Here is a 15,089-nt window from a genome sequence, read left to right as displayed (position 1 = left end):
TTCCATTTTATATGCAGGCATAGTTTTCACAAGACTGCAGCCTGTGGCCTGTTTCAGCAGGATGTTTTAGGGGCATTTCTGTGGTTTAAATGTGAAATGTTGCCCACAGGTCCATGTGTTGGACCCCTGGTCCTCAGCCAGTAGGTAGTACTGCTCTGAGTGATTATGGAACCTTTGACATGAGGCCTAACAAGCAGCTGTGAGGCCACAGGGCAGGGCTTAAGGATTATTTGCCAGTTCCATTTCTACCCTAGATAGAGTTCCTGATCCACTGAGATGCGAGCAGGCTGCCTCACACATGAGCTCCCATGAAGCCACCACGCCAGCCCTCCATGATGGACCTAAACTGAGCCAAAGTAAACTCTCTTAAGTTGCTTGCTGTGGGTTTTCTGTCACGGTAGTGACAGTATTAGCAACTTCCCCATACCCAGTTGTTGATTTGCATTTAAGACAAGTTATCCCGGTTCTCTATTGTGGGACATTAGCACCTTTATCTTTTGTTAATGCCCCATGCTTGGCCGTATGCTCCTGCTGTGCTTGCTTTTACATTTGCTCAGTAGTTATCACAAAGATGCTCTCTGTGTGAATACACAGCACTGAGCTGTGTGTGAACACTCACCTAGTAAGCGCCATTTTTCTAGGCTCAGTGTCCTGTGAACCTCTGTCACAACAGTTTGTGATCAACACATATTTTAGATGCTGTAGTTAAAAACACTCAGCCTGCATCCTGCTGCATTAATACCAAGTATCATCTGTTTGGTGTCAGACTCTAGATAGCTCATCATGCTGGGCCTGGGGGGAGGGGCAGTTCAAGCAGGAAATGAACACAGGAAGTACTAAACAGCATTCAGCAAAGTGGCTGAGAAAACGTGCTTAATGCCAGTCTAGGTGAGAGGCTGGTGGTTCCTGGTGCAGTGTGCTGGGGATGTGTCTGCAGCAGCTCAGACTTCCCTGTGCTGCTCATGGCCTATCTTCAGGTGACTGTCAGAACACCAGTGCTGGTTTCTAGGGTCACTGTTCTCTGCAGGTGTCGTGAATCCCTGTGCCCGTTAGGAAAGCCTGCTCTTGTGAGACACCTCCACACATGCAGGCACTTGATCACAGAAGGCATCTTCAACAATCAGTGGTCTGTAGCTAAAGAACACTTCTGTGAACCGTCTTCATACCTCCTGAGTCCATGTAGGTCAGCCACAGGCCCTACCAAAACTCAGATGTAGCAGGAATCTTAGAAGGTCTTATTAATAAAATCAAACCCAGAGCCAGGTATTGGGATGAATGCTGGAAGATCAGAGAAGCAGAACAAGCCACAGCTACCTCACCTCGCCAGATCCTCAGCTGATCCTGTTTCCTCAGACTAGAAGCCTCTGAGTCCTCATCCAGAATGAATCTCAGCTGAACTGTTGCTCAAAAGCCTGAAAGCTTAACCAGCCAAATGCTTCTAGTTTCTGGTCCTCACACCTTATATACCTTTCTGCTTTCTGCCACCACTCCCTGGGATTAAAGGCGTGAGTCACCATGCTTGGCTGTATCCTTGAACACACAGAGACCCAGGTAGATTTCTGACTCTGTAATGCAGGATTAAAGGCGTGTGCTACCACTGCCTATCCTCTATGTTTAATATTGTGGTTGTTCTCTTCTCTGACCCCAGATAAGTTTATTAGGGTGCACAAAATTTTGGGGAGCACAATGCCACCACACTGAGATGCTACAGTTGCAAATGTAGACACCTTGTAAGAGAAACAGGCACTCAGGTGTGTCGGTGCTGGCGGTCGGGGGACTGACTGTGTCACTGTTCCCATTCCAAATTCTACCTGGGATGGCCACGTCATTTTCTTCCTGGGCACTCAGACACTGGTGACCACTCACCTGCATGCAGCCACAGTGTAGGCCTTCTGATTTCCCCTGTCGTCAAGTCTGGGGACGGGCCATAGAGCTGGGGGTCTGGACTTCAGAAGGTGTGGGGACCACTTCAGGTTTCAGCTCCTGGAGAGGTGTGCTGGGGGCTTCTGCTAGGAAGATAGAGAGGCTGGCTGCTCTTCAGGGAAGTTTGCAAATAATACAGTGATGTTTAGGGGAGCTGAGATGATTAGAGTGTAGCCCCAAACCTGACAGAAGCTGTGTTCACCTACACGTCTTGGTCTCCAAGTGTGAAAGAACAAAACCGCAAAGGCTGGTAAGAGGCCTCTGCTCAAAGCAGGAGTGCTCTGAGTGTGCGTGATAAGCAGTGTCTCTGAGAATGGATGTGCATGTGTTTGTGTTCATTGCAGTCACACAGTGATTAAAAGTTCTAACAATTCTCACCCAGATGGGGAAATCTGTGGTGATGTGCCAAAGGTTAAACAGGGATCTGGAGCATAGATGATGTGCCTAAGAATGAAAAATCACAGAAAGGGGGCACTGGGGACAGTTGGTCATTGCAGTCAAAGGGGGATGTGAACTCTGGGGACCCACTATTGAGCCATACTGTGATGTTACCTCCATACATGATGGACTTAAAACTGTGAGTGGTCATCTTAGAGCCTGAGGTCCCCATGGCGGGTTTCTTTGGAAGGAGAGGATTTCACTGAGATCCGAAGTGTTCTCAAGACTAAGGTTTTCAATGGAAAATAAATAGTTATCAACTAGGTTTCAGTTCAGAACCTTCAGCAGGGGAGTATGTCATGTCTGATAACTTTTGATACCTGAATTTTATCCAGAGAAAGAATACCAGGAATTCCATTTTGGGTGAATGGGGGTGTCTGGTGAAGGGGAGGGGGTGCATGTGGAGTGGTGGGTGTCTAGAGTTTTCAGTAAGATTTTTAATGTTGTTAATTCTAAAATATCAGCGCTGTTAAAAACCTTAAAACGAATCCAAATGATCACCTAATTAAATCAGCGTTGATTACCTCTCCTAAGCCTATCATTCTCCTTTAAAATCAAGACGGACCACAAGACAGTGAAGAGTAAACCTGCTTAGTGTGGAGCCCTACCTCAGAGAGAGCTGAGGGCTAAAAGCACAGGAAGAAGAGAGTGTGTGGGGCTGACTTCAGCAGGATGGTGTGTGCAGTTAGTGGAAGAGCTCGGTGTACTTAGTTAAGTAAAGTCTTCCGACTGGCACATGATGTGGCCATGTTTTTAAAGGACTGGGTAAACAGTGAACACTGGGAAGGGTGTGTTTTATATTGTTGGGGTGAAACTCTTCTGACTTAATGAAATCAGGAAACCAGCAGTGAGAAAAAGACAGATATGCATGAGGGATTTCTTTCAGCTGTTTTTTTTTCTAAATATTTTTATTTTATAATTAATTTAATTTTACAAGTCAGCCACGGATTCCCCTGGCCTCCCTCCTCCCACCTCCAGCCTCCCCCCCCCATTCCCACCTCCTCCAAGGCAAGGTCTCCCCTGGGGAGTCAGCCCAGCCTGGTAGATTCAGTTGAGGCAGGTCCAGTCCCCTCCTCCCTACACCAAGGCTGAGCAAAGTGTCTCAGCGTAGGCCCTAGGTTCCAAAAAGCCAGCCCATGCACCAAGGACAGGTCCTGGTCCCACAGCCTGCGGGCCTCCTAAACAGTTCAAGCTCATCAACTGAATCACTTATCCAGAGAGCCTAGTCCAGTTCCATGGGGGCTCCTCAGCCATTGGTTCACAGTTCATGTGTTTCCACTAGTTTGGCTTTGTCCCTGTGCTTTTTCCAATCATGGTCTCAATATCTCTTGCTCATACAATCCCTCTTCCCTCTCACCGATTGGACTCCTGGCGCTCTACCTGGAGTTTGGCCGTGGATCTCTGCATCTGCTTCCACTAGTCACTGGATGAGAGTTCTATCATGACAGTTGGGTTTTTTGTTTTTTTGGGTTTTTTGGAGTTTTTTTTTTGTGTTTCCAGACAGGGTTTCTCTGTAGCTTTGGAGCCTGTCCTGGACTAGCTCTATAGACCAGGCTGGCCTCGAACTCACAGAGATCCGCCTGCCTCTGCCTCCCGAGTGCTGGGATTACAGGCCTGTGTCACCACCGCCCGGCTGACAGTTGGTTTTTATAGCCCTGGTGTGAGCAGCTCAGAGAGGCCTGGGAAGGCCAGGAGAGTGTGACTGGCACACGGATGCACACTGGTCCCCAGGAGAGTATGATTGCCACACAGATGCACACTGGTCCCCAGGAGAGTGTGATTGCCACACAGATGCACACTGGTCCCCAGGAGAGTGTGACTGGCACATGGATGCACACTGGTTCCCAGGAGAGTGTGATTGCCACACAGATGCACACTGGTCCCCAGGAGAGTGTGACTGCTACACAGATGCACAATGGTCCCCAGGAGAGTGTGACTGTCACACAGATGCACACTGGTCCCCAGGAGAGTGTGACTGGTACAAGCATGCACACTGGTCAGTAGGATAGCATAGCAAGTATGTTTAAAATGGTTTAATCATTCATGTTTCAAGATGATAGGAACTTAAAAAAATCTCTGCCATTATGCTAATGAACAAATTAAGAAGAGAGCACAGTTAAAAGTTACTATGAGAGTAAGTCAGGGGTGGGGCGTGTGGTAGGGGCCATTTACCCTGCAGAGCTCTGGTCCATAAGTGAGCCTGGACTTTACCACAGTGGGATATTGGGTGTCATGCTATGGTTCACATAATATAGGGGAACGTTTCCTTTATTTAAAAAACGATGGTTTCTTTCTCTCTCTCTTTCTTTCTTTCTTTCTTTCTTTATTTATTTATTTGGTAAGCTAATACAGATTCTGCCTTCTCTGTGTTTCCAAAGCCAGAGCCATGACCTGAAATCCTGATGACCACTGCCAGGGCCTCTGGGTAACCGGCAAGTGCACCATGGAACTTAAAGTATGGGTGGATGGAGTTCAGAGGATTGTTTGTGGGGTCACTGAAGTCACAACTTGCCAGGAGGTTGTAATAGCCTTAGCCCAAGCTATAGGTAAGTCAAATATGTCAAGTCAAAAAAAATAAAAAATTAAAAAAAGAAGGTACTTGGCACTTGTGGGGTGTGGTGATGCTGTGTGCCTGAGTTGGCTTCTCAGCATCTTGATAAAAACACCTGAAAGTTAAACTAGAGGGTATTTGGTTCACAGTTTCAGAGGGTTTATCTGTAGTTCTTGGCCCAAGATGCCCATGCAGAACATCCAGGAAATAGGAGTGCATGGGGTGCAGAAGGAGGGGGAGGGAGGGATTTTATCAGAGTTTATACATGCTTATTAGTTACTTTAGGTTTTTTTTGGAACACAATGAGGGCATAAACCTCTCTCTTCCTAAACCGAGTAATGTTCATAGTTTCTATTTGCATTATAAATCTGCTATTTAGCAAACACGATTAAGAGGAAATTGCATCCTGCACCTTGCTAGGTGCTCAGTTCCTCGTTGTCCCCAGCTCCTCGTCAACAGTATATATCAGAGGCAGCGTCAGGTCAGTGCGGGATTGAGATAGGCCACCTGTTGCCAGCACGCTTGCACTGTGGCAGGTCTGCTAAACGCTGACTGAGGGACTTTGTTCTCCTGCGTATCTGTGCTGCACCGTGGGAATGCAGTGCTGGAAGTGCTGGACTCCAGCAGGGAAACACCTTTCATTTGTGAAAGACTGTGCTTGTGGAAGGGGAAGTTAGAGCATTTCCTTTTCTGCCAACATATTCAGTATTTCTTTTAAGAACCTCTCATGATCTGTTGGATTGAAACAAGTCAGGATTCAGTGAAGATTAAGACATCAACTCAAAATTTTCCCTGAATGGTGGTTTTTTTTTAAAGTAATTTCTGTGTCAGTGTGTGTGCGTGTGTGATACTGTTTTTTTTTTCCTTTATTTTACATCCTGACCATAGTTTCCCCTCCCTCTTCTCCTCTCAGTCCCTCCCCCATCTCCTCTCTGCACCCCCATCCTCTTCTCCTCCACTTCTATTCAGAAAAGGGCAGGCCTCGCATGGTTATGAACAAAACATGGCATATCAGGCTGAGCACCTCGCCCTGTATTAAGGCTGGGCAAGGTGACCCAGTATGAGGAGCAGGGTTCCAAAAACCAGCAAAAGTCAGAGACAGCCCCTGCTCTCACTGTTAGGAGTCCCACGAGAAGTTTTTAAAGAGGAGGTCTCACTGTGTAGACCAGGCTGGCCTTGACCTGTGACAACCCTCCTGTCTGGCCATTCAAGTGCAGGGTAATAGGCACACACCAGCGTGCCTAGAAAAAAGTCTACACAGGTCAGACTACCTGAGCAGGTACCACAGCTGCATCTTTTTGTGTGCTAACCACATATCTGCAGAGAGTTCCATGGAGAAAACATGTCCTACGCACCGGATGTATGTTTCTTCGTTTAGAATAAAGAATGTACTTAACCTGTGAACAAATGTTTTAACTAAACTCAATACCCTATTTTTCCTCTCTCAATTACTCAATTCAAGGCCTGCTTTGAGAAGCTGAAACTTGAATGTAGATGTTGTATGGTGTAATTTCAAATTTGGCTGAAAAGGCTTTTTTTTTTGTATCATAAATACTTAATTGAATGTAGAGCTCATCTGAGGAGTGACTCCACTGGTGACCCCACAGCTGCTTCCTGTCTGCCATGAGACTATTTAAAACTATAATCCGTGTCTTATTTGCATTTATTTATTTATTTGTTTGTTTATTTAGTCACATTTATTAAACATACAGCTTAGACTGTCAGTGCCATAGATAACTGGATGGGTAGACAAACTGTAGACATTCAGGCCATGTCAGTTTAGGCATTCTTACGCTCTGCTTCTGAATTGCTGGGGGAGTTCATATCCACACATCCAGATGCCCACGTATTGATCCAGTAATGGAGAAAATACTACTGTCTGTCAGCAGCTCCTGCTGTTGTTTCCTATGCAGCGCTGATTGCTAGATGGCAGAGTTTCTTTATAGGACAGTGACTACTGATATTCGCTTTCTTTGTACATGTTGCATGTACAAAGATATGCATGCGTGTGTGGTACCTGCATGTACCTTTTTGTTTGAGACAGTCTCTCACTGCCCCAGATCCCACAGGGTCACAGGTGTGACCTGTTGTCCCTGACGTTTTTTGTGTGTTCTGGGCTCTGAGCTTAGGTGCTCATGTTTATCGGCCCGTGTTTTACTGACTGATGTCTATTCTCAGCCCCTGAGGTACATGTTTAACAAACTCAAAATAGCACTCACCTTAAATGAAAATGTTTATGAAATGTTTTCACACCTATAACATTACACTGTCTTTTTTTTTTTTTTTTTTTTTTTTTTCATTATATTTATTTGGATGGGGGCAGAAATATACCAAAGCTCAGATATATGTGGAGGCCAGAAAAAAAAAAAATTCTCAGGAATCAGTTCTTTGTTTCCACCATGTGTGTCCCAGGGATCACTGGACTTGGTGACAATCATTTTTACCCACTGAGCCCTCTTTCTGACCCTATATTGTCTTTTGTTTATTTCAATTCTGTAATTAGCAGGTAAAGCATTTTTTTTTATTTAAATGATTTTACTGTTTTGTCTCTAAGAGTAAAATCTAAATTTTGCTTTTTTTTTTTTTTTAAGAAGAACCTTTGAAACTATTATTATTAAGATTAAACCAAACTTCTCTTCAGACTCCCCTTTTCACAGGAAGCAGTTTGGAAGGGTCATCTTTACTGGGCAGCTTCAGCTGTATGAGCTGTAGGCCAGCCAAGCACTCAGGGAGCCCCCAGGCCTAGGCACTGCAGTGAGCTGGGGCAGGTTCTCCACTACACAGTGACAATCTGTGCCACTTTCGAAGCTCTGGTTAACTTCTGGGACCGTCCCTTCTTTGCCGTGGGGGAAGTATTCCCAATGTTTTTCTTTGTTCAGTCTTTCCCCAGAAGTTCTGAACACTTAGATATTTGACCAGAGTATAAAATTCTTAGGGGAAATACAAAGTGGAATTTCTAACAAGTCAGAGGATACTCACAGTTCATATCTGAACAGCATGCTCGCACAGCTTCAGAGATCTTGTGTTTCCTCAGGCTGTCAGAGGACCTGGACTCTCTTCTGATGCTGCCCAAGAACAGTTGTCACAAGTTATTGTCTGTTGCATTATTTATCATTACATGTCCCACTGTGACAGTGTGCTCTGATCTTTTCTGTCTAGGTCGAACTGGAAGGTACACCCTCATAGAGAAATGGAGAGATACTGAGAGGCACTTGGCACCACATGAAAACCCCATCATATCCTTAAACAAGTGGGGGCAGTATGCTAGTGATGTACAGCTCATCTTGCGTCGGACTGGGCCATCCCTCAGTGAGCGCCCCACCTCAGACAGTGTGGCCCGGATTCCTGAAAGAACTTTGTACCGACAGAGCTTGCCCCCCTTAGCCAAACTTCGGCCTCAGGTAGACAAGTCAATCAAGAGAAGAGAACCTAAAAGGAAGTCCCTGACGTTCACAGGAGGTGCCAAAGGGCTGATGGACATTTTTGGAAAAGGTAAAGAAACTGAGTTTAGGCAGAAGGTGCTGAGTAACTGCAGAACCACAGCAGAGGAGCTGAGGAGGCTGATCCGGCTGCAGACAGATAAGCTGCAGGCCATTGAGCAGCAGCTGGAGTCCAGTGAACTAGAGATACGATTCTGGGAGCAAAAATACAATTCCAGCCTGGAAGAGGAAATTGTCCGTCTGGAGCAAAAGATCAAAAGGAATGATGTAGAGATCGAGGAGGAGGAGTTTTGGGAAAATGAACTACAGATAGAACAAGAAAATGAGAAGCAGCTCCAGGACCAGCTCGAGGAGATACGGCAGAAAGTCACAGACTGTGACAGCAAGCTGAAGGACTACCTGGCACAGATCCACTCTATGGAAAGTGGTCTCGAAGCGGAGAAGCTGCACCGGGAAGTTCAGGAGGCCCAAGTCAACGAGGAGGAGGTGAAAGGAAAGATCGAAAAGGTCAAGGGGGAGATGGACCTGCAAGGGCAGCAGAGCCTGAGGCTGGAGAACGGCATTAGAGCTGTAGAGAGGTCTCTGGGGCAGGCTACCAAGCGCTTACAGGTAAGGGCACCTCCGTGAGCAGGGCACCTCATCCGTGTAAGGGCAAGTTTAAGTCAAGGACCTAGAGAGGGCTCTGTAGCTCAGGCCTGTCTGTGGTAGATGTAAGAACCTTAGACTGAGAATTTCATGAGAATCCTGCTTTCCTCATGTTATAAAATAAATATTAGTAGGTTCAACTCCAACATCTTATCAAAACTAAGAACTCTAACTTATGACCCAAATTCATTTGCAGTAGGTTATAAAGTATCTAAGGGGAATTTGTGACAAGATCAGCAAGATTGTTGCAGTGCTGAGGTCTATAGAAACTCGTACCTTTTGGTGACACGTTCAGACCACACATTTATTTATAAGTACATGGCAACATCCACAAGGGAAGCGTCATGTCTAAGGAGGGCAGTCCCCTCTTAGGCCACTGTGTCCACACAAACCAAGTGTGTCAGGGAGTTCTGGAAGCAGGCCCCATCTCCCACCCCCCTCTCACCCCATCGCAGTGGTCTGTCCCAAAGGCAGCCCCATGCACAGCCCAGTTACCGAATAGCTGGTGTCTTCCAACCAGGACAAGGAACAGGAGCTGGAGCAGTTGACCAAAGAGCTACGTCAAGTCAATCTGCAGCAGTTCATCCAGCAGACAGGGACAAAGGTCACGGTGCTGCCAGCTGAGCCCACGGAGATAGAGGCCTCCCAGGCAGACATAGAGACAGGTAAGGCCTCCCTTCCGCTTCCACCCTGATGTCACCTACAGTGGCATCCTTCTGGTGTCTGAAGACACCAGTAACATTTGGGGAATCAGTTTACTTGGATGGTGATATTGTTTATTTTTAAATGCTAACCAAAGTATAAATATAAATATGAATGTGGGCCATGCTAATTTGCATCCTAGCTTCTCCCAATTCCCCTCCTCTCCTGAGTCGTTGTCACTCACCTGTTCTGTAGTTGAAACTTCCTGTCTGTGAGCTATGGCCTCAGCAACCGGGAGAAGCAGCAGGGCAAAGCTCTCTGGTCTTTGGGAACTGGTTCATGGCCAGAGCCCTGTCCTCTCCTCCTTCCCAGAGCCCTGTCCTCTCCTCCTTCCCAGAGCCCTGTCCTCTCCTCCTTCCCAGAGCCCTGTCCTCTCCTCCTTCCCAGAGCACTGTCCTCTCCTCCTTCCCAGAGCACTGTCCTCTCCTCCTTCCCAGAGCACTGCCTTCTCCTCCTTCCCAGAGCCCTGTCCTCTCCTCCTTCCCAGAGCCCTGTCCTCTCCTCCTTCCCAGAGCCCTGTCCTCTCCTCCTTCCCAGAGCACTGTCCTCTCCTCCTTCCCAGAGCCCTGCCCTCTCCTCCTTCCCAGAGCCCTGTCCTCTCCTCCTTCCCAGAGCCCTGTCCTCTCCTCCTTCCCAGAGCCCTGTCCTCTCCTCCTTCCCAGAGCACTGTCCTCTCCTCCTTCCCAGAGCCCTGCCCTCTCCTCCTTCCCAGAGCCCTGCCTTCTCCTTCCCCGACCTCCGGCTGCAGTTACCAGTATAGTCTTCTCTCTCTAGTTTTTTGGGGCAGGAAGTTAATGAATTTTCTGGTTAGCCAATCACCGGATGACTGTCTGTTTCCTGTTTAGAGGCACCATTCCAGTCTGGGTCCCTGAAGCGACCTGGTTCATCACGGCAGCTTCCCAGTAATCTTCGTATTCTGCAGAACCCCATCTCTTCTGGATTTAATCCTGAAGGCATCTATGTATAACATTGTCTTCAGGGGAAGGATCCAGCCGAGGTACCAAGGACAATAAAATCTTTCAGTTTGTGCCAACTGAACAGAGGGTCTGTTCCCAAGCCACTCTATCCTCCTGATTGCAGACCACTTGGAGCCTGTGCACTGATGCTGAACACGGAGCCTGTTCACACTTCGCAGTATTGACATGTTGTCCAGCAGCTGAAATGCAAAGCCTTCGTTTTTTATTTGTAGTGTTCTGAGAACATTAGGAAAGTATTAATCTATGTTTATACATGAATAAACCCTGAATTAAGAGTAAAGTTATGTAACTGTTTGGTTTAATTTATTCCATGTAACCGATTGATGTATGAATGTTGCTGTTTAATATTTTATTAATCCTTACCCTGTGACTTAATTATGTTAAATATTGTGGGATTCTGACTGTGCATGTTGGCAGACTCCATCCGAGCTTTGCTCTGGCCTAGCTAAACAGCCTCGTGGGCCGCTTCCCCATCCAGACTGACTCCAACAGAACCACTGCACTTAATGCTGAGCCTCTCTCCTCACCCTTGCTTAAGTGAGGTAATACAGCTTTCTTTCTGGTCTGGAAGTTAAGGGTTTCTTTACAGTATTTCCAAACATAAATTACCACATAACATCCCAGAAACACTTTAATGGGGTAAACTGTTCATGTCAAATGTTTGTGGTCATAGACTGCCAGCAGCCAGCTGACGGCTGTCCATGGTTTCCTGACACACTCTGGGTCTTCCTGCCTTACTGCCTCCCATGGAGAGAGCTCTGAGGATCGGGTTGCTGCACTTTGGGAGTCGTGTGATATACTCCAGAACAACCCACCTCCTCTGTAGTCATGCCGTGCAGAGCAGGGGGGGGTGCTGCTGCATGCCGTGATTTAAAACGTGGGCTGTGTGTTTGCTCTAGTCACGGAGTCCAAAGTAGAGAACACTGCAGTTGGTTTTGTTTTTTTACACCAAGAAAATAAAGTTAAATTCAGAGTATGTTTTTATTTTTAAGTTTGACTTTATAGGATATTAGTCTCCATTTATATTTATATCATTTTGTGTATTAAGCCAAAAAAAAAAAAGTCAATACTTTTCTCATGAGCAGTGACTTAGTTACATTCACAGGTAATATTTAGACATGCTGTCAGATGCCTTGCAGCTGTTTACCTTCTCTCTGAGCACATTTGGCACAATGTAACTAAGACTTACATCTGAAACCGAAAGCAGCTTCCAATTCTAAAGAGAATACATTCTCTGCTGTACTTACACAGGATCAATAGGAGTGGATTAATATGGCAATGCCTGATAACACTGAAGGCAGCTCGGGTGTTGGAATCATCCGACTTCCTTGTTGTTTAACGAATGTGTAATGAAGCAGACAATGCTGCTTTATTTAGGTTTCCACAGAGAAGACGTAAAAATGGCTGTGAAATAATAGATGCTTCTCAAGAACCAAAAGCCATGCGTGTTCCCTCTTCCCACATAAGCAAACGGTGGACCTCAACTGAAGTGCTTTCTCTGCACTCCTGGGTTGATCTTGCCGTTACTGCTTTGCAGGTAACTGGAGAAGGAAGCACGGCCTGTACACATCTGCTCCAGATTTGTAACAATTGTTTCCTCTCTCTGTACATTTAAAAAGGATAATTCAAAGTAATGTGTAGCTCTTTGTGACAGTGGTGACTCCATATGCCCAGTACATGCCTTATTCTCAGACTCTCCTATCCTGAGTCATTGATCAGCTAAATTAAACCTTGATCACAAAGAAAAACATTGTACAAATGGATTGTCTTCGATTTAAAGCCAAATGTTAACCACAGGTGTGTTAAGCTCTACGATGACTAATTAGAGACAGAGCTGGGCATGGTGGTTCATGACTATAATCCCAGCACTCCTGACTGAGGCAGGAGAGTTGTCACAAGACCCAGGCTATCCTAAGTTCCACAACAAGTTCTAGAATAGCATGGGGTCTAGTATGAGACCCTGTCTCAAAAAAGAAAGGACCTGCAGATCCCTTGGCATACCTGGCAGGGCCGCACAGTGCACAGCTCACGGGGGTGGAGGGGTGGGGGGGGGTGTGAACTGCCGGGTTTAACGAGGAACTCTAAAACAGGTGGCATGTCCCACCAGCCCCCTGCAGTCCTGGCGCTGTGTCACAGTTAACATCTGTAACAACCTCAGAACTCTGAAGCTGCCAGCTCCTCTCCATGGGCCTAATTACACAGAAACACTGCCTCCCAGATGGGTGGGGTGTGACCACGTGAGTTCACAAACAGCTGAGCAGCTGTGCTTTGTCACCAGTTAACAGGACTTCCACAAGCACACCACTGTCAAATATTTTCTAAATCTTTTTTAGCTAGGGAAAACAACTAATTTCTGTAGAAACATCAGAAAATATTTTAGTCTCTTGTGACTGTTTTTACCTATTGTGACTACAAATGAATCGGCTTAAGAGCCCTGTCTTTGGCCACATCTCAGAGGGGTGCAGGCAATGGGACTCAAAACATACCAAATGTAACATTTTGCATATGGGGAAATAAATATCCAGGTTCTAAATAGTAAATTAGATCACAAATTTTTGTGTCTTTTTAATCAGTACTGCAGGTTATATTATGCAGTTTTTCTACAGGTATTAAATATATTGCAAGTTTTATTCTTACCAGTGACTAATTTGAATATCACTGGTCTGTTTGACCTCTAGAGCATCCTCATTCTCAGAGAATCACCCACAGTGGGTTACCTCAGTTTGTGTGTGTGTGTTTTATTTTTTCATTTCCTTTATATTTTTGCTGTTAACGTTCCTTTTTTGTCTCAGTGAACAGCGAGTATTTTGTGTATGAGGCTTCAGTTGGTGTTGGTTGACCTGTGAATGCCCAATTAGTTATCGATGGGCAGTTCAGGAGCTCCTATAGTTGAAATCAGTTCTAAGAGAGAGCTATTTCCAGCCTGGTCTGTACAGTAAAGCCACAGCTCGTGGTATGAGATATGGAGTGTGGTGGCGTAGACCAATAGATCAGCACTGCTCCCAGAGCCAAGATAAAGTGCAGTCCTCTGCTGACACAGCTTCGTTTGTAAGAGCAAAGAGGTCTTCAGAAACAACTCGGATGTCAGGGAGTACCTTTCCAAGTTAGGACTTTAGCAGATGGACAAGGACAAACACCTGATTTCAGGCATGGACAGGGACAGGCAGTTAGCGTTGGACATTGCCTTGGACAGATTAGGCCTTAATTTATAATAGATATTGAATGACGCTCTGCATCCCTCTCTAACACAAGCCTGTCTTGATTAGTTGATACTGTGGTGAAGCCAGCTCATAAGTATTCCTTTGTATCATGTCAGTGTTTTTAAGTTGCATGTTCATACTGTCTGCTCTGGTGTTTTTAAGTTCCAGGAGAAGGCTGATAGTGTGTCAGGAACTCAGCCCATCAGTATTTATTTAGTTACGCTGCTTCACATTTCCCAGTGCACCTTGGACGCCAGGTCAGTGGCTGCCGCAAAGCTGCGGGAGCTCCTTCCTGGGCATTTTATATATTTTTAGAAACCAAATGGCTGCAGATGGCTATTTAGCATACTATTAAACCAGCAGAACTCTAAAAGGCAATAAATATATGCATATATATGGGGGAGGGGAAAGAGTGAAAAATACAGGTTTACAGCCAGACATGGTAGTAGCCCTTCAGTGTATTCCTCAGTGTCTGTCACTGACCTAGAAGGATTTGAGTCCCTACAGCTTTAGACGGAAAGTGTCCATGTTTGCTGACTGTGAGCCATAAATATGCTTTTAGTACTGCTTTGCTGATGTATAAATAAGAAATCTGTAATATGTATTATATGTAATTATTTTCTTTTGACTTCATTTCAAAATGTATATTTTCTGATTATTATCATGAGCTATAAAGCAAAAGATCAATATCTGATATTCTCCCAAATAATAAATTTTCAAGATTCATTGGGGCAGTACAGTTGTTTTATTTCTTATATACTTAATACTTTAAGATATGATTTTGTTTCTTTTGAAAGATGGCAAAGAAAGTAGGTCTGCACATCAGTGATAAAAAAAAAAAAAATGACCTTTTTCTAAATGCAGTGCTAGCCTGAAGAACTATCTTTTGCTCAGAAGGTAGCAGCCAGGCTGGGGAGACGGCTCAGTAGTAAAGTACATGCTGAATGCTTGAGACTGAGTTCAGCTCCTCAGCACCCAGTGACACTGCACCACTGCACACGTCAGTACAGTGCTAAGGATCAAAGGGGAGGGGGGCTCACCCGGCCAGCCAACCAAGCAGAAATGGGAAGTTCCAGGTCCAGCGGGAGACCCTGCCTCACTGCCTCACACCTAAGATGGTGACTGAGAACAGCACCTGCAGTTGACCACTGGCCTCCCAACACAAGAGTGCACCTGCACATGGATGTGCACACGTGTGTACAACACAACACAC

At 45.7% G+C, this 15,089-nt stretch overlaps 1 protein-coding gene, 1 long non-coding RNA gene and 1 pseudogene across 5 annotated transcripts in view; 2 read left to right on the top strand and 1 right to left on the bottom strand.

Moving 5' to 3' along the window:
- The window catches only part of Rassf8 (Ras association domain family member 8), an 80,999-nt gene extending 66,397 nt beyond the window's left edge, over window positions 1–14,602 (top strand). For all 3 annotated transcript variants that reach the window (XM_028891622.2, XM_037203991.1, XM_028891623.2), the window contains exons 2-5: window positions 4,740–4,907; window positions 8,072–8,961; window positions 9,518–9,662; window positions 10,545–14,602. In XM_028891622.2, coding sequence (XP_028747455.1) covers window positions 4,805–4,907; window positions 8,072–8,961; window positions 9,518–9,662; window positions 10,545–10,666 — 1,260 coding nt within the window. In that variant the 5' untranslated portion in view covers window positions 4,740–4,804 and the 3' untranslated portion in view covers window positions 10,667–14,602. The remainder of the gene's footprint in view (window positions 1–4,739; window positions 4,908–8,071; window positions 8,962–9,517; window positions 9,663–10,544) is intronic.
- The window catches only part of LOC119087727, a 298,948-nt pseudogene that overhangs the window by 176,984 nt on the left and 106,875 nt on the right, over window positions 1–15,089 (top strand).
- LOC119087647 lies at window positions 1,478–10,062 on the bottom strand. Of its 2 annotated transcripts, XR_005091148.1 has the most exons (3): window positions 9,884–10,062; window positions 7,892–7,977; window positions 1,478–2,006 (listed from the first exon to the last, which is right to left on the bottom strand). It is a non-coding gene; the product is annotated as an uncharacterized LOC119087647 (long non-coding RNA). The 2 variants fall into 2 exon arrangements; XR_005091147.1 differs by lacking the exon at window positions 1,478–2,006 and having other exon boundaries at window positions 6,396–7,977.

This window comes from Peromyscus leucopus, chromosome 3, assembly GCF_004664715.2.
Source record: "Peromyscus leucopus breed LL Stock chromosome 3, UCI_PerLeu_2.1, whole genome shotgun sequence".
Classification (NCBI taxonomy): Eukaryota; Metazoa; Chordata; class Mammalia; order Rodentia; family Cricetidae; genus Peromyscus; species Peromyscus leucopus.
This window is presented reverse-complemented; position numbering and strand designations above follow the sequence as displayed.